This window comes from Rhinolophus sinicus, linkage group LG03 (assembly GCF_036562045.2).
Source record: "Rhinolophus sinicus isolate RSC01 linkage group LG03, ASM3656204v1, whole genome shotgun sequence".
In the NCBI taxonomy this organism is placed as follows: domain Eukaryota; kingdom Metazoa; phylum Chordata; class Mammalia; order Chiroptera; family Rhinolophidae; genus Rhinolophus; species Rhinolophus sinicus.
The window spans coordinates 165,359,971-165,379,413 of NC_133753.1; the positions used below are offsets into that span (position 1 = coordinate 165,359,971).

The following is a 19,443-nucleotide window of genomic DNA, read 5'->3' on the forward strand; positions in this document are numbered from 1 at the left end:
GGTGGTGGTGGTGGTGGTGGCAGCTGTTAAGCAAAGAAATCTCATCTGATTTATATTTTTTCAAAAGATTACCTTTCATGTGTGGTAAGCATGCCAAACATTGTAATTCAGAGTAACCTAAATAATTCATCACTGATAGATAGTATCACTAATACTTTACAAGAATACATAAGTTAAAGCTAACTCAAGATAGTTTCTTTAAAGATTCAGATTTTCAATGGTTCTATCCATCAAGAAGATTTCCTTACATCACTTATAGAAGTGCAAGCCTTTCTCCATCTATTTTCTTCTAAAAGTCTGTTCGCAAAAGTGAGACAACTTTGATCACTCAAAAAATTGTATATTAGTACATGACCTTTCTTTAAAAAACCAATCTTTGTCATTTTAGAGAAAAAGAAAGAACCTCATGATGTAAGAAATTTTGACTATACTGCTCGAAGCTGGACTGGAAAATCTCCCAAACAATTTCTGATTGATTGGGTCAGAAAGAATCTTCCCAAGAGTCCAAATCCTTCCTTCGAAAAAGTTCCAGTAGGTAGATACTGGAAATGTAGGTATGTTTTTCTGGTTAACTGAATGACCTTTTAGAAAAATCTAAGATGAAAATCTTTTTGTTTCTTATGAGTTAAATAGACATTTGGGAAGCTCTCTTATTCCACATCTCAGGTTGATAGTGCTTATAAATCACTATCAAGTACAGTCTTCATGGAAATCTTTATTTTAAATAATTAATGTAAACTTAAGTTCAATGTTAATGGAATTCTGACTTTTTACTTCATCAATTTTATTTAAAATTTCTTTTGGCTTCTTTGTAGGGTACGGGTAATAAAGTCTGAAGATGACGTACTGGTAGTATGCCCTACAATCTTAACAGAGGATGGCATGCAAGCTCAACACCTGGGAGCTACGTTGGCTCTTTATCGTTTAGTGAAAGGGCAGGTGAGACTTTTTAGATCTATGAGTATGTTTCAAAAATCATTTGTGTAGTAATGTGTATACTGTATTTTGTATACATAAAACTATACATGTGGAAGGTAGTACATATTTAATTATGGCATCCTGTACCAATTTTCTCTTTATTGAGTGCTTTTTCTGAGTAATCCTCACTTTTGCTTACTTATAATTTTGACTTTCTCTCACCCCTAAACATAGCTCTCCTTAGACCAGAGGCTCTGTGATAATTTGATTGGTTCAAATTTTCAAGCCATACTAATTTACAGAATAAAAATAATTGTGCTAGGGTGGTTGAATTAGGGAGAATTTTTCAATAGTTTGTTTTCCTTCAATGTTGTATTTTCTCTCAACTTTAAAAAGTTACAGACATTGGTTCCAGTTTTCAATTTATAGTTAAGTTATATTAACTATAAGCTTCCAATTTAAGGAAAGATTAAAATAAAGTACTACTGAAGGAAGCAGTTTTAAGAAAACACAATGTTTTTTGGTGGGGAGGTGTCAACATTTCATTTTTACAATAAATGTGTATGTGTATCTTTTTTCATGGGAAATTAGAACCACTGAAAATTTCAGACACTGATTAAGTGGAACTCCAAACAATAGTTCTTTTCCAGTGTCTGTCGGTAAAAGTTCTTAATGTCTTTATCTTCCTTATTTTGCAAAATAAGATCTCATAAGCTTAGTTGATAGAAGTGACTATCAGTGTTGTATAGATATCGTGGGCTCTCTTATAGCGCAGAATTAAGATAAGTTAGATTCCATCCATTGTAGTTCATTTAAAATACTTTGACCCGTAATATTATATAACTACCATAATCTCAGAGGCAGCTTTGTTTTAGAAATGCTTTGCGGATCATCCACATATTTATATATAGCACCACTGCAGGAATAAATAAACAAACATTTCATTCAGTAGTTTATTATGTTCCACGAATAAGTACTATACATGTATTAACTTAGTTTTTACCTCACAGTATGCCAATAAGGGAGGTAGTTATTAGCCCCATTTTACAAATGTAGAAACTGAGACACAAGGAGGTTATTTGCCCAATGGCACACAGCTTGTAAGTTTAGAAGCCTGAATATGATATGCTGTTTATAATAATTTTCATCATATGCACGTGTATCTTATATTAAATAATGAGAGAAATTACATTTTAAGAAGAAGATAACTGTCCTTACGAGTTCTAACCTATTGAATTTTGATATCTGCAGTTAGTGAAAATAACATACTGCTGTTTTTGCCTTCATAGTCAGTTCATCAGTTACTTCCTCCAACTTACCGGAATGTTTGGCTGGAGTGGAGTGATGCAGATAAAAAAAAGGAAGAATTAAATAAAATGGAAACCAATAAACCACGTGACCTTTTTATTGCCAAACTTCTGAATAAATTGAAACAGCAGCAGCAACAGCAACAACAGCTTTCTGAAAATAAGAGAGGAAACTCTGAAGATCCTGAGGAATCTTGGGAGAATTTAGTTTCTGATGAGGATTTTTCTGCACTGTCCTTGCAATCAGAAAAGGCAGAAGATTTGGAACCTGTTAGAAGCCTCTTTAGAAAGTTGCAAAGCACACCTAAGTACCAGAGACTTCTAAAGGAAAGACAACAGTTACCTGTATTCAAACACAGGAATTCAATTGTCGAAACTCTTAAGAGGCACCGGGTAGTGGTTGTGGCAGGTGAAACAGGGAGCGGTAAAAGTACTCAAGTACCACATTTTCTATTGGAAGATTTGCTTCTAAATGAGAAGGGGACAAGTAAATGTAACATTGTCTGTACCCAGCCCCGAAGAATCTCAGCAGTGAGTTTAGCCACAAGAGTGTGTGACGAATTAGGCTGTGAAAATGGACCTGGAGGAAGGGTAAGATGTTCAACTCCACCTCAGTGAGTGGTGACGTTACTCACCTTTGTTCCTGGGATCCAAGTGGAACCTGTACCAACTATGAGTTAACTATTACTGGTTGTTTAGTAGCACATCTCAGGCACTTTTCATGTTTTCTTTGATAGATGTGATATTATGCCATTCTCCTTCATATGAAAGTGATTTAAATTCTCATATAAAAGGAAAAATATATTCAGTTTAAAATTGAATATTCAAATATGTTACATACTAAATTAAACATTCAAAGATTATAGATAGATACAAATTTGACTCTAATGTCATGTATCTCAAGTTTTTGCAAATTTTTTCTGTGGAATATATTCCTTAATGGTTTTCATTAGTTTTCAATGAGCAGAAAGGAAAAACAATGTAGAAGAGAATTCTAGACTATTTTCAAACCCTGTATTTAACAAAAAAATACAGAAAGTACTTAAACATCTATTGTCATGCATTTTCCATGCCAGTATATACAAACCTGAACTAGAATGACTGCTAAGTATAGAAATAAATAAAATTGGTGAATCAAATATGATGAATTCCATGTTCATATAACTCAGCTTAATTATATTAAACATCTATTAATGTTTCATAGTCATATTAATGCTACTCTAAGCAGGTGAACAACTTTCTGTCTCCATGCTTTGAAAAGAACAGAGGTTTTTCTTGTTTGAAATTACCACAACAAATTTTATATAGTTTTATATGATTGAAGACCATAGGGAAATAATTTTGATAATAAATCGCACTAACTAGATTTACTTAGACTGCTCCACCTAACAGCAGGATCAGCACCTGTGCTTCACTTTTTAAAGCTTATTTCCCAGATCACTTGTGAGAACCTAATCTCCGCCTCTGTTCTCCCGTCAGAATTCTTTGTGTGGATATCAGATCCGAATGGAATCTCGAGCTAGTGAATCTACCAGGTTACTCTATTGTACAACAGGGGTTTTGCTAAGGAAACTTCAAGAAGATGGTCTCCTAACTAATGTGTCTCATGTTATTGTAGATGAGGTGAGTAGATTCTATAGTCATGTTCAGATAAATTCTAAACATTTTTGTACTAAAAAGATGGTACTTCTAATACTAGCCAACATTTTCTTTGTGCTTACTAAATGCCATACACTTTATATATAATTATTTAATTCTTTGTAACAAATGTCTTGTATCAATTGATTTATTTAGTAAATACTATATAACATTTGCTATATGCTAGATGCTGTTCTAAGGACTTTACGTGTGTGTGTTTGTGTGTGTGTGTGTGTGTGTGTGTGTGTGTAATTTATATATATAAATTCATTTAATCCTCCAGCAATCCAGTGAAGTAGATATTATTATATTATTATCTCTGTTTTACCATTGAAGAAATTGAGGCTCTGAGAGTTTAAATGGCTTGTCACACAGCCACTGGGGGTTCAAATTCAGGCAATCTGGCTGCAGTCTGTGTTCTTGCCAGTATACTGCCTCTCACCTGTATTTAGTTGCTAAAGGGTTTTCCCTGATGCTTAACAGAAAACAAGGAATCTTCATCAATATGTCATTTTCTCTATTGCTATCCCCCTACTTGAATCAAATTTGAATGTACACTTAAATTATGCCAAAAGTTTCACATTAGAGTTATTTTAAATGGCATATTAGCCTGGTATATGTAAATTGATTTGCTTTGTATGTATTTTTTTCCCAAGAAGAAATAGATATATAACATTTCTATTATTCAAAAATGTAAAGTTTTCCCTGATATAAAATTTTTATGAATATCTGTTAATTCACTAAGTTCAGAAGGCAGTAGTCAAAAGTTTGGTCATTCATTGATTTTTTAATAGACTACATATATAGACTATTGGGTTATTTTCCTCCTTTGGGTTAGAAAATATTAGAAGTGTAGAAGAGTACAAAAATAAAAATAGAAATTATATCACGACCCAGAAAAAAATCAATGTTGACATTTCATTTGTATATTTATATATGTGTACATTTAGTATGTATGTGTATTATACAATTTTCACATTATTAGATGGTCTACAAAAAGATTTTTTTAGTAGCTTTATAGTATATAATTTGATGTCCCATAATGTATTTAACCGTTTCCTGTTGTTGGACAATTTTAGGTTAAGATGTTTTTAAATCTAATATTTTAGTAATAAATAAGTGATAGCAATTCATTTTTATTTAAAGAGTCTTTATTCTTTAATGGAGGAAGAAATTGTGATATCATTAAGATATCAAAAAGAAAGAAGACTTAATGGCTGTTTGAGCAGGCCCGTAGATAACTGCTCTTGGTACTGGTGGACAAGGGGTGGGTTGGTTTGTCACAATCGTACTTTTGTGTGGTCAAGACCTAGATTTTATCAGTATCCTCAAGAATCAACATAAGTCAAAATGCTAATTTATTTGTAACGAGAAATTTTTACTGCTAGGTAAGTTGAAATATTTGTATTAGCTAGTCAGTAAGTTTTCTTGGAACCCCAATTTATCAGAAAATTGCTTAGTAAATATGCAGAGGGTGCCAAAAAAATGTATACACATTTTAAGAAAGGAAAACTGTATTAAAATTGTAATAATATATACCGATAACAAAAGATGAATACAAGTCACGTTTGACTTCTGCAATTACAAGAGGTGCTCATAGTGGTTGCCATCAGCGTCCATAAACTTCTGATTACAGCGAACAACTGCTTGAGCAACATTGACCAAAGTGCCCGCTTGTATACATTTTTCTGGTACCCCCGGTATATATCAGGGTAAACCCTAATTTACAAGCCAGACCAACTTCAGGAAGCTGTTCTTTGATGGTGCAATATTAGCAGTCTGTAGATATGATTTACTGAATTGTGCTTCGGTGTGATATTGCCAATCCATTAAACAATACAGTAAGAGAAAGAAAACAGCCTGCTGAAATTCATCATTATGTTAACTATAAGGATGTAGGAGATGTTGTGACAGAGTTCATTATATTATTTGGAGACTTCTTTATGAAAATGCTCAGGATAATACTTTCGGCCTGATAGTAATAGTTGTGGGATTTGTTTTAGTTTATGGTCAGTGTGTGAGTTAAGTAACTTTTCCTGCTGGCTGCTTATACATTTACAGCCAAATATTTTGCCCATCTCTCCCAAGTGTACTTAATAAAACATACACTTTTATTAGCTCTGTTTTATGTTCTATCCTTTTCTCTTAAAATCAGTATCTGTATAAATTACCATCTGTTTGTTGAAGTTCCCCAGACTTGTTTCATCCATCAGGAAATCTCTTTATCTTTGGAAATAAATATCCTGGTTTAACCACCAAAGTAAAAACATCCGAGATATTTCCTTTACTTCCACATCCCCTAAATCCAATCACCTAGACCTGTTGATTTCTACTTTTCTCAAACTCATTCACTTTTCTCCATATTCATCGGTATTGCCCTAATATAGGCCACCATTCTCTTTAATTACTACAAAAGCCTCTAATTAAACATCCTGATTTCTGTTTTGCTTTCCTCCACTACATTCTCCACATTGTAGCCAGAGTTATCTCTTTTAAAAACACAAACTCAGACCACATGATTCCCCTGCTTTAAAATGTTTTAACCACTGCCCTGACTCATTAGAATAGTGTCAACTCCTTAACGTAGTTTATAAGGCCTTACAGCAGACAACTGAGTACCTCTCCAGCTTTATCTCCTGCCCATTCCCTACCTCATGCTCAAGGCATCATTTTTGTTTATCCAGTTCCTGAAATGTATTATGGTCCCTCCTCCACCAAGATTTTGCACAATTTGTGTTCCTTTCTCATCCTGTTCCTTCCCCCTTTTTATCAAAATCATCCTTCAGTTCTCAGCATTAATGTACCTTTCCTGACACCCTGAATTAGCTACCTTTCATATGTAATTTCAAATCATTCTGTACAGTGTCCTCTTACTAGACTGTGAACTCTGAAAATGGGGAGAACTTTCTTGGTCAGTTTTTAATCCCCACCATCTAGCATAAAGCTGAATACTTAAAATTTGTTGAGCTCTGTTTTAAAGGCTTTGCATAATCTCATGTGATTGACACAACCACTCTATAAAGTCTGTATTATTTGTATTCTCATTTTATAAAAGCAGAAATAGATACAGGGATATTTAAATAAGTTTCTTAAAGTCACACTGTAAGTGGCCAAACTAAGAATTAAACCCAAGCAATCGATTCCAAAGCCTAAACACTTAACCGCTGTTGCCTTCCTTCCAGACAAATGAATAATCAAACCTGTTTTAATGTACATTATCTTGATGTACTCTATCTTTGTATGCTGCCTTAAATCTTATATAATACAATGGGGTAGAAGTAAGTCAGATTACAGAAAGTTGGAGGACAGATTGGTACATTCAGTAGATATTAAGTTCTGACAGTGTACCATGGCTGTTATGCTCTATTCCAGGTTTATAGCGCTCTTCACTAAAATGCATGTGTTGGTAGGGCATAAAACAAACACTTTTTCTTGGAGACTTGATAGAGACGCTGTCAGATTCCTACTAATCAACTCCCCTTTTCCTACATAGTAGATAAACCATCTGTCTTGTGGTGATGGCAACAGTACAGTTTTATATTAGTGGCAGAACTTTAGGAATCATCCTATCCTGGCTTCTAAGTGAAATTTGGGAGATACTTTGATCTTATCAGTCAGACACTTGCAAGCCATCTGCTATCATAGCTAATTTTGTTGATTATATGTAATTTTTACTGGTTTCATTTTTAGAGGGTGACTTTATTTTCAATTGTGAAGATCTGCCTTACTTGAAACATACAGTTTCTCTCTCTCTCCACATGTACTGACAATATTTAAATATTGATTAACTTTTAGTAAATTTGAGTGGCTGATTATTTTAGCCTCTTACTGGACCTTATATATGATTAATTTTTTTATTCCCTTTATACTAGGTTCATGAAAGAAGTGTCCAGTCAGACTTCTTACTAATCATCTTGAAGGAAATTTTACAGAAACGCTCTGACCTATACTTGATTCTAATGAGTGCCACTGTAGACAGTGAAAAGTTTTCCACATATTTCACACACTGCCCTATTCTCAGAATTTCAGGACGAAGTTACCCTGTTGAGGTAAGTTTTCTCTATAATACATATATGAACAAAACTACATTCCCACCAGGGAGTATTCCCAGAAGATGGTCTGAGCCCAGAACTATTCCTAGGGCGTTGTAAGTCAAGAGAGGACCTGGTGGTGGCCTTGGGAATCAAGTGGCTGGTGCTGCCTGGACTGAAGGTAGTTGGGCTGGAAGGGAGGATTCTGCTGAGAGGCATACCTGCGAATAAAACATAAAACACATTTCCACATCAAAACCATTCTATCCAGAGGGAGGCTGCTGCTTGGCAATAAGCAACTCCTTTTATACCCACCTCTCAGATTTAGGGTTGGCTTTGAAGCTTCTTTTCTTAATGTTTGCCCTTTTGGTTCAGCTGATAAAGATTGCTCTTTTAACTGATTTTCACATATAAAAAATGTACACCATAATGTAATTTGTCCTGAGACGTCTAAGGACAACCTCATTTATATGAATGAAGTTCTTTACTCCCAAATAATGGAGAAAAAAAGCTTTTTTCATAATATTCTAAATATTCTAAATTAGCATTTGATGGCATTCAAAAGGTAGCAATCCCCTTGTTCTCTCTAAAATGATGTTTTCTGAAATGAATTTGAGTTCACCATTTATATCCCTTAATCTATGCAGGTTTTTCATCTTGAAGATATAATAGAAGAAACAGGCTTTGTACTGGAGAAAGACTCAGAATATTGTCAGAAATTTCTGGAGGAGGAAGAAGAAATAACCATTAATGTTACAAGCAAAGCAGGGGGAATAAAAAAGTATCAGGTAAAAAGAAAACATTTTAAAAGACATCTGATAATGATATGCAGGGTGTAACCTGCCATGAGAGTGCTGGCACAGTGAATTCTAGTATAATTTGGTAGGAGAAAATATGATTAAGAGCAAATTTTAAAGGCCATTTCTTCAATCTTTGTTTCATAGAGTCCAGTCTTTGGTTTATGATAGTTTGTCTTCTGGGCCACATAGGGGCACATAACAAATCAAAGACCATATAAGAGATAACTTTTATTGTTTCATAGCAATGATCAATTACTGAGGAATAAATTTGTAATGATTTTCTCTACTTTATTGGAACATCCTAGGTGATCAGGTTGGGCAGGCCCCAAATCTACATTCTTGCCAGCGGTTTTCTTAGCAGCCTGTCCTGGTGTGAGCCATGCTTAGCTCTGTAGTGAATCTGTCCAGGGCAAGTACAGTTCTTCTAGAGAGTTAGTTTCAGTGATATGTTTTTAAAAATATCACAGAAGCTATGTTATCCTGCATTTTAGACAGTGGTACTATACTCAGTATTTTCATTATATTCACGATATATCATGCATGTATCCAATCTGATGTAAGCACAAAGTTGAAAGACAGACTGGTACATTCAGCAGATACTAATTAATCAGATAAACCAAGAAAACAAAAAATAAATATCTTTCCATAAAACTCCAGAGATAGAAATTAGAAACTAAAGAAAGACTTCAGAAAACTAAAGGTATTTCAAAAGAGATTACTGGAACTCAGCAACCAAAGTAAAATCTAGAATGAATGAGGTAGGTATAAACTACTTATTAAAGTGATTATGACCTCTCGGCCTAGTTGCTTTTCAGTTGCCACCAAACAATGCATACAGTATTCTGTTTTTCTTTAGTTCTTTAATTTAGTATGTACATGCCAAGATAAAAAGTTTTGTTATAGTTAAGGGGACTGGAAATTAAATTAAAGGAGAGATGAAATCTTGCTATCAAAAATTGTACTCTTGCTGTATTTTAACAAAATAATAATGGTGACAATGAGAAAAAATATAGATTTGAATGAATGAGATACCTCCTTTTTCCTTCTTTGTCTTATAAAAATACTTAACTTTTTTGTTCATCTTTTTCTGATTGTGTTTCTTTTAGGAATACATCCCAGTTCAGACTGGAGCAGGTGCTGATTTAAATCCATTTTACCAAAAGTACAGCAACCGCACTCAGCATGCTATTCTCTATATGAATCATCACAAAATAAACCTGGATCTCATTTTGGAACTTCTTACATATTTAGGTATATATTTCTAATGTGTCTCCATTTGTTTTGATAAAACTTTTCTATTAACTAGAGGTGTTTATTAATATAGGTTGTTCCTTATCTTCTTATTTTGAATATTGGATCTTTTTAAAAATTTCAGACAGAAGTCCCCAATTCAGAAATACTGAAGGAGCAGTATTGATCTTCTTACCAGGCCTTGCTCATATTCAACAGTTGTATGATCTCCTATCAACTGACAGAAGATTTTTTTCTGAACGGTAACTACTAATCTTTATTATATTCCTGCTAGCTTTAAAATAGAAAAATTGTTTCATTCATTAAAGTTCTTGATCCAAGCTTTCAAAGTCTTTTTACCCTCAGTTAAAATTGTCCATGGTCAAACAAGCTTGTTTTTGTTTTAACATTTCTTTATAGCATTTTATCTACTAAAAATATTAGGTACGATTTCTGTATTTGTTCTATTTTCTTAAGATGTTTAAGCAGAGGGAATCCTGTGGTTAAGAATAAGATGGTGATTCCCTTCCCCAACCCACTGGATGGTTCAAAACCCCAACAAGGTTGTAGTTTATCATCCATACATATTGAATCGGCTGTTTACCTGTTTTGTTATAGTTTATTATTGCTGTCATGGTTTTTCGTTCATCAGAACATTTTTAAAATTCTTTAAAACCCAATATTCCATATAATGCATTCATATTAAATTTTTTCTCTTTATAAGTATATATGGGGTTTTACTGTACCATTATTAAAACTTTCATGTGTTTAATATTTTTCATAATAAACAATTTTTAAGTTGCTTCCTATTTGCAAATAAATTTTGTTATTCTTTGCAGTGCCTTCTAAAGAGAAACTCTTGCTAAGAACTATGATTTTAACTTTCAGATATAAAGTGATAGCTCTGCATTCTATTCTTTCAACTCAAGATCAAGCTGCAGCATTCACACTTCCTCCTCCAGGAGTCAGAAAGGTAAAATTTAGTTCAATAAATTTATGCATGATTCATATGAGAAGATTTCATGAAAGTGTTATGACTTCTTATCATCAAAGACAGTTAAACTAATATTAAATACCTTATACTTTATGACAGACTTCAGGTACTCTGCAGCTTAACAGACTCAAAAGTGAACCCAATTTAAAATTAAAGTATATGAATATTTATATTGTTTTACTAATGGGGAAAGACTTTTTAGAGTGGTAGTTGAAAAATGCGGCATGAATGTTGTTTATAAAAAGAAAATCACTACTTTTAACTCGAAGAAGGCATTATGAAGGATGTTAGATGTCAGGAGCTATTTGAATCCAGGGAGGAGGATTCTTTGTTGTTTTCTAGGGTCTTCATCCCTGATTATTTTTATAATACATAGACAATTAGGTTGGGGAAAAAAATCTCAGTATTTTCATTGTGTTCTGTATTCAGGATTCTGAATGAAGAGATATTTGGCAAGAGAGTTTCTCAGATTTTGAACCGTCTCTCAGAAGGGGCGGGGAAAGCACAATATGGGGACTGTGGGGAACCCAGAGCTGCCAGAAGCTTGGACTATAATTCAGGGGGCGTGGGTTCTCATCCCTAGACTGCTACCATGTTTGTGCCCTTGGCAAGAACTCACCCTCACTTTCTCAACTCCAGCCTTAGAAGCCCTGGAGTTCTCAGAGCACAGTTAGAAAACCATCAGTTTAATCCAACTTCTTTGACCCAATTTCCCATTCTCCTTATGTCCTTTTTTCAAAGATGACTGACTGGAATTAGGGGAATGGTCTTTTTGTTGGAATAAAAATTTGTAACTTGAATTAGCAAGCTGAGGTGGTGAAACTAATTAGAGCAAATTAAAATTACACAGTAATAACAAATAGATGTGAATTTTTGTAAATAAAATTGAAATTTACTTTTTAAATTCATTGGCTCAAACTAGTTTAAATGATAGCACATTGCTGAAAGTTGTTATCTAAATGTTTTGGTTTTTTATTTTCAGATTGTTTTAGCAACAAATATTGCAGAGACTGGTATCACTATTCCAGATGTTGTATTTGTAATTGATAGTGGAAGAACAAAAGAAAATAAGTAAGTTTCAGTTTCCCAAATCAAAACATTTTTAACCTGAAAAGAGTTGGGTACTCTCGAATTCTTTGGAGAAATCACAGAATCGTATAGAGAAAAATTCCAAATGTCCTAATTCTGCCCAAAGCAAAAAGTCTCAGAGAAACTACAGGAAACTTTAAAATATCTGAGAGTAAATGTCAAATTTCATGTCACAGGCTTTCCCATAAGCAGTGCCAGTGTACTAGACCACCTTAGTAGTCTGGTATAATCTATTTACACTATCCCTAGTATTAGGAAACTTTAGTAATTTTTGGAAATGAGTATGACTATCCAGTACAAAGTAAACCCTTTAGAGGAAACATTTTCAGGGTTTTTACTGTATCTTGTGAAAAATATGTTGAATTACAGTGTTCACAGTGGCATTTCACAAACTCTTTGAAAGAATTATTTTTGCATAATTAATAGGCATTCCACTAAAATCAAAAAGTTTCCATGGTAAGATTAATTTGGGAAAGGGTAAGTTAAACAGGTTTTTTTCTTGTGCCAGAACCTTTAATTTGGTAGTATGAGATTTAATATGCAGTGTTTAATAAATTATTTAAATATGAAACATGATTTGGAAAATATTGGTCCACAGTGACAATTGCCTAGCTGCAACTTAATTTTAGGAGTCAGATATTTTGAGCTTTTTCACATTTTGATTGAAGTCACTTACCTATGTATACTTTCCTCAAACATTTCTTTAGGTACCATGAAAGCAGTCAAATGAGTTCTTTGGTTGAGATGTTTGTCAGTAAAGCGAGTGCTCTGCAGCGCCAGGGGCGAGCTGGGCGGGTCAGAGATGGCTTCTGCTTCCGAATGTACACAAGAGAAAGGTATGGCATGGTGCTGGAAATTAAAAACACGTGAATCAGTAGTGTGGCATTCTGATAAAATGTACAGTATTTAGTGTTATTTTATTTTTCAGATTTGAAGGCTTTATGGACTATTCTGTCCCTGAAATCTTGCGTGTGCCTTTGGAGGAATTATGTCTTCATATTATGGTAATCCCTAAGGAACTCAGAAGAATTTTTTATTCTACCCCTTTCTAGAAAAAAAAAAAAGAAGGCCTAAACTTACCTTATGTTGCTCTAGATGTTGAAGTATTTTCTTAAAACAACAGCCCTCCTCCATCTTTTTTTAAGTAAACCCACTGTGCTGCAGTCTCATAACCTAAACCAATAGTTGTCAGTTGGGAGCATTATTACTTAACAGAGACAAGTGGCAATGTCTAGAGACATTTTTAGTTTTCAAAACTGGAGAAGAAGAAGGGAGGCATCTAGTGGTAGAGGTCAGGGATGCTGCTAAACATACTACAGTGCACAGCCCAGTACCTTAAAACAAACAAATTTCTGGCCCCAAATCGCAATAGTGCTGAAATTGAGAAACTCTGACCTAAACCAAGGGCTTCCTGGTCTAAAAGATCTATATCCTTTCGTTCTTAGTTTTTTTACTGTAAAAATCAAGAATATAGAAACTGAAAATAAGGACAGGCAGGTCTCATCCTCATGCCCACCCCCTTAACACATACACATTCCCGGTTGTAAAAAATGAATAAGATAGCCTTATTCAGACATTTATCCGCTTTGTCCAAAATTTTATTTAACTCAAGTTTAGTTCCAATTTGACTATCTCTTTGGGTAGTGTTAAATATTTTTTATCACATTAGGTTGGTGCAAAAGTAATTGTGGTTTTTGCAATTCTTTTTAACCTTTTAATCGGCAATTACTTTTGCACCAACCTGATACAAATTTATCACTTTTTTCAATCTGCAGAAATGCAATCTTGGTTCTCCTGAAGATTTCCTCTCCAAAGCCTTAGATCCTCCTCAGCTTCAAGTAATCAGCAATGCAATGAATTTACTCCGAAAAATTGGAGCTTGTGAACTAAATGAACCTAAACTGACTCCATTGGGCCAACACCTTGCAGCTCTGCCTGTGAATGTCAAGATTGGCAAGATGCTTATTTTTGGTGCCATATTTGGCTGCCTTGACCCAGTGGTAAGATAAACGACGCTGCTTCACGTTAAATATTATTTTGGCTGAGACATTATTAAGTTTGGAAATAATTTTTAACGTACAAAATTTTTATTATCTAACCATGCTGTGTGTACTAATAAATGTTTTATTTTATTTTTAATTTTTATTAAATTTATTGGGGTGACATTCGTTAGTAAAATTATATTGGTTTCAAGTGTACGTTTCTATAGTACATCATCTATATATCGTATTGTGTGTTCACCACCCAGTGAGTTCTTCCATCACCATATATTTGATCCCCTTTATCCTCTTTTACCACCCTTTCCCCTCCTAAGGCTCTGGTAACCACCAAACTGTTGTCTGTGTCTATAATTTTTTGATTGTTTGTCTTATTTGTATGTTGCTACATATGGACCTTGGGTTCAGAGAGGATTTTATGAATTTGACCTCAAAGGCAAGGGAAGTAAAAGCAAAAGTAAATGAAGGGACTATGTCAAACTAAAAAGCTTCTGCACAGCAACAGAAACCAACAAAACAAAGAGGCAACCAACCAAATGGGAGAAGATATTTGGAAACACCCCTTCCGATAAGGGGCTAAGATCCAAAATATATAAGGAACTCATACAGCTCAACAACAAAAAAACAAAAATCCAATTAAAAAATGGACAGAGGATCTGAAGAGACACTCTCCCAAGAAGACATACAAACAACCAACAGACAATCTGAAAAGATGCACAACTAGCTATTAGGGAAATGTAAATCAAAACCCCTGTGAGATACCACCTCACACCTGTTAGAATGTCTATTATCAACAAGACAAGTACATAATAACAAGTGTTGGAGAGGTTGTGGGGAAAAAGGAACACTCATACACTGCTGGTGGGATAGTAAATTGGTACAGCTACTCTGGAAGACAGTATGGAGGTTCCTCAAAAAATTAAGAGTAGAATTACCATACGACCTAGCAGTCCCTCTTCTGGGTGTCTACCAAAAATACCCGAAAACATTTATCCGTAAAGATATATGTACCCCTATGTTCATTGCCGCATTATTCATGGTGGCCAAGACATGGAAACAACCAAAGTGTGCTTCGATAAATAAATAGATAAAGATGCGGTACATATATGCAAAGGAATATTACTTGGCCATAAGAAAAGGTGGAATACTGCCATTTGAGCAACATGGATGGATCTTGAGATTATCATGCTAAGCAAAATAAGTCAGGAAAAGTCAAGAACAATAACTTGTAATTTAATTTTTACCTAAATAGAATGTACTAACATTAAAATGTAGGAGGTTTGAATGCTTGATGAGACTTTTTGAATATTTAACTTAAGTATACTATAGTTACTGTTTTGTAAGTGAGTTTGGTTCATCTAGACTTTTACAATCAAATATCCCACTTGGAATATTTATTTAATTGAATACATAATAGATAATTCTTAGGAGGCTTTGAACCCCACAGACTTTAATAAGTAGAATGAAAGACTTCCTTTTTTCTGGGTTATTTCTCTGAGCCAGCCACTACCAGCAGTTCTGTTTTCTCAGATGATCTCAGAATGAACATTTTATGCCTCTGTCTGAATCTCTGGGCTCATCTATCTGCTATTCCATTCCAACTTTATCAAGCTGTAGCCTTTTCTGGAACTACAAATCAAAGGTGTTTAAAAACAGAACAGAGCAAGCATGACTTACTCTAGTCTCTTTTTCTCTAGTATTAGAGATACTCACCAGAATTGTGTTGAGTTCAAAAAAATAACCTCTGCCATGATAGTTTATCAGAAAAGCTGCAACAACAACAAATGGGTCATTATGTTATCCAAATTACTTAAAAAGATTTAAAGAGCACTGCAGGCAATGGAAATTCAGCAGGCTAGGAGTAAAGGTATTAGAACTATGATTCTGGGATTGCTTCTAACTGTGTGACAGACTACAAATACACAAAACATGTAGGTATTTTTCTCTCTGATTCTAGTGATACTACCTCCTATCTCACAAACATGGCATAAAAGTCAAGTTACATATTTAAAAATTCCATAAAATGAAACTAAAAGTAGCTAAAATGAAAGTATGTTAGCTATTGTGGAACATAATAAATGTATTGAAAAGAAACATGCAACTTAAAAGTGTGATTGTTTTATGATTTGCTTTTACAAATGAGTTGTTAATGTGTTCCTCTTTAATGATAAATTGTTTGGATTTTTATGGCTAGGCAACACTGGCTGCAGTTATGACAGAGAAGTCTCCTTTTACCACACCAATTGGTCGAAAAGATGAAGCAGATCTTGCAAAATCAGCTTTGGCTATGGCAGATTCAGACCACCTGACGATCTACAATGCATACCTAGGGTAAAGAAATGATCTGGGTGTGGTTAATAAACCTGAGGTTATTTTCTTTTTAAAAGATTTATTTTTGACTTTCATTTAAAAGATACATCTAAGGTTTAAATTTATTTTTAGTTACTTCATCTGTCAACGTATAATTAATTATTTTAGAGATTCATAGTTTTTTATAATCCTTTCTAAAATTTTAAGAACAATGTACTTTGTATTATTATATGTATATTACCTCATATTTGAAGTTAATAATTTACTGTTATACCTGTAACAGAAAAAAATATCTGTACTGTGGTTGAAATTTTATATACAATTAATAGCTCTTATAACAGGCAAGAGCCCCCTGTTTTTAAGTGATTATATTTTAAAGCTAACTTTGGTTAGTACCTCTGAAAAAGAGAGTTTGAAAAGAAAACATGTTGAACTTTTGTCATTTTATTTATGTAGATGGAAGAAAGCACGGCAAGAGGGAGGCTATCGCTCTGAAATAGCTTATTGCCGGAGGAACTTTCTTAATAGAACATCACTGTTAACCCTAGAGGTAAGTCTTACTACAACTAATTCAGGGCCACATGGTTCAGTAATAGGTTTATTTTGGAAAAAGAAATGCCTGGGATAGTGCTTGACACATGGTAAGTGTTTGATAAACATTTGTTGAATATTTATAATTTTTTGTTTTGTTGTTTCTCCCAACAGGTAACCTATATGTATTACACAGTGATTTAAAATAGTATTGAATAATCGTAATTTATTTGGGAAATGATATTTTTTTTTAAAGAGGCAATATGATTTCATGGAAATAACACTAGCTTGGGAATGAGGATAGTTATCTAATCAGTTGCTCGTCTTAGGAAGCTTAAGTCTGAGTTCTTTATTTCAAAAAAGGAATCGAATGGGGATAATTTACAGTTCTTCTCAACTCTGAAAATCAGGTTTTTTTCCATTATTATGGAAAATATCAAACATATATAAAAGTAGGCAGAATAGTATAATGAACTTCCATGTACCCATTTTTTACTTTCGTAACTGGTCAATCTTGTTTTACTTTCACTCCTGTTATTCCACGATCTGCCTTTTAGGTTATTTTGAAGCAAATCCCAGGCATCAGAATTGTTACATGTATTTGAAGGATAGGACTCTTTTTTTCTTAAATATTATCACACCTTAAAAAATAATTCCCTAATGTCATCAAGTATAGTCAGTGTTTAAATTTCACCAATTTTCTCGTGAAGGTTTTTTATAGCTTGGTCAAATCATGATCCAAACAAGATCCACACATTGAATTTGCTTGATATGTCTCTTAAGTCTCTTAATCTAGAGTTACGCTTCTTTTACTTTTTTCCTATTCGCCCTTTATTTTTTGAAGAAACCAGGTAACATGTCCTGTAGAGTTTCCTGCATTCTAGATCTGTCTGATCATATCCCTGTGGTAATGTTTAGCATGTTCTTCTGTGCCCTGTATTTCCCAGGGAGGTTTAATCCAACGCAGGTATTCATTTTTTTCTTCTTTCTTTTTTGGAGTTGTCTCCCTTTTTGTAATGTTAAGATTTATCAGTGGTGTCAGCCAGATTCATTCATCCATTGTAAAATTCCCTGTTTGTTTTTCATGTAATGATTTTAGCAGCCGTTAATAACACTCAGACCCATTGTTTCATTAAAGTTGCAAAATAGTAATATTCTAATTCTATTTGTTAGCTAGAATTGTTTCATAAAGAAGAACTTCTCCCTCTTCAGTATTTGGATACCCTGAGTTACAGTTTGTACAAAGAAATTAGGATAAATGCTTGAGTCTTTCCTTTCACCTAGCAGTTTTCATGACTTGATTCCCAAGCATTTCCACAGGTATTCAATGAATATTGTTTTTTTATAAAAAATTTTTACGAACTTAGTGAGTTCAGTGTATTTGATGTGTTTCAGTCCTCTGTAAATACTAATTTTTTGACACTCCAATTGTCCCCTTTGGAGTGAGAACCCCTTCAGGTTTTTCCTGAGTCCTTTTCGTATAACCTAAGTAATCTTGGATGGCTTCTTTGTTTGCGGTATGACAGTATGTTCAGACTTATCTTGTGCATTTTATGCTCCAGGCTTGGAATCAGTCATTTTTCCTAAGAGCCCTGATTCCTTTTAGTGAAATTCTTTTAGATTTTCCTAAATACTAGCCTGCTGTATGCAAGACATTGTACTTTAGGGCTGACTGACCAGCTTTATAAATCTGCTCCTCGAAAGGGAAACCTGATGTCTTTGTCTGTCACGCAGGTTTTGACTGCTGTTCAGGACAAGAATTATTTGTGTGCGGAGAGAGAGTAGAAGCATAGTTAAAATAAAAAGACAAGTGGTCCTAAAATGCAGGGCTCCTTCATGAACATTTACCTTTTTGTTGTTGGTGTTTGAGAAATGGTGTTTAGTACAGGCATGCTATAAAATCATTCAGAAAACTTTGTGCATGTCTCACATAATTCCCCTATTCTAAGCTCATATTTTAAAAGGTTAAAAACTATTTTATTCCCATATAATTTGACCCATTACTTTTTGTGATTTTAAATAACTGCTGGGATGACAGCAGGGACTTCTCTAAGTGGAATGAACTTTGTCCTTCTCAAAACAAATAAAGGAATAAATTGAAGAAATAGCCACCTGTGGGCCAACTGACTGGGATTCAAGATGTAGAGAGCTAATCAACACTCCTTTGTCTCCATTCCACTTCCTCCCAACCGCCAAGTTGCCTCTCACCCCCTTCCTTCTATGAGCATTTTCTTTACCTCTCCTGGGCTGCAAGGTTTTCCATCTCTACACCAACCTTGTGATGTTACAGCAGCTGTCTGTGTTTGTTTGGTCTTCTTTCCCTGGAATCAAGTCCCTTAAGCCCGAAAACTAAAGGAAATCCTAAATGTAAACGTCACCTTTTCATCACTTGCATCCTGTTTGCTTTGAAAAATGCTCATCCTTCCTGTAGTGTTTTAGCTGATTGGCACTACGAAGGGTAGAAAAAGATTTTAGGCAACGACTTTAGATTAAATGAAGTTGCCATTAATAAACTTTGTCAGAGTTCTGTAGGAAATTAAGGTGAGATTCCCAGAGACAAATGAAGAAGGTATTTGCAGTCTAGGATCAGAATTCCTC

At 34.2% G+C, this 19,443-nt stretch overlaps 1 protein-coding gene across 1 annotated transcript in view; it reads left to right on the forward strand.

Moving 5' to 3' along the window:
- Nucleotides 1–19,443, forward strand: part of DHX29 (DExH-box helicase 29) — a 42,077-nt gene that overhangs the window by 17,128 nt on the left and 5,506 nt on the right. The window contains exons 9-23 of the mRNA XM_019743126.2: nucleotides 389–554; nucleotides 816–939; nucleotides 2,208–2,816; nucleotides 3,705–3,848; nucleotides 7,736–7,912; nucleotides 8,542–8,682; nucleotides 9,801–9,945; nucleotides 10,070–10,187; nucleotides 10,813–10,897; nucleotides 11,901–11,989; nucleotides 12,715–12,843; nucleotides 12,936–13,011; nucleotides 13,783–14,007; nucleotides 16,199–16,335; nucleotides 16,771–16,864. Of these exons, the coding sequence (XP_019598685.2) occupies nucleotides 389–554; nucleotides 816–939; nucleotides 2,208–2,816; nucleotides 3,705–3,848; nucleotides 7,736–7,912; nucleotides 8,542–8,682; nucleotides 9,801–9,945; nucleotides 10,070–10,187; nucleotides 10,813–10,897; nucleotides 11,901–11,989; nucleotides 12,715–12,843; nucleotides 12,936–13,011; nucleotides 13,783–14,007; nucleotides 16,199–16,335; nucleotides 16,771–16,864 (2,459 nt within the window). The remainder of the gene's footprint in view (nucleotides 1–388; nucleotides 555–815; nucleotides 940–2,207; nucleotides 2,817–3,704; nucleotides 3,849–7,735; nucleotides 7,913–8,541; nucleotides 8,683–9,800; nucleotides 9,946–10,069; nucleotides 10,188–10,812; nucleotides 10,898–11,900; nucleotides 11,990–12,714; nucleotides 12,844–12,935; nucleotides 13,012–13,782; nucleotides 14,008–16,198; nucleotides 16,336–16,770; nucleotides 16,865–19,443) is intronic.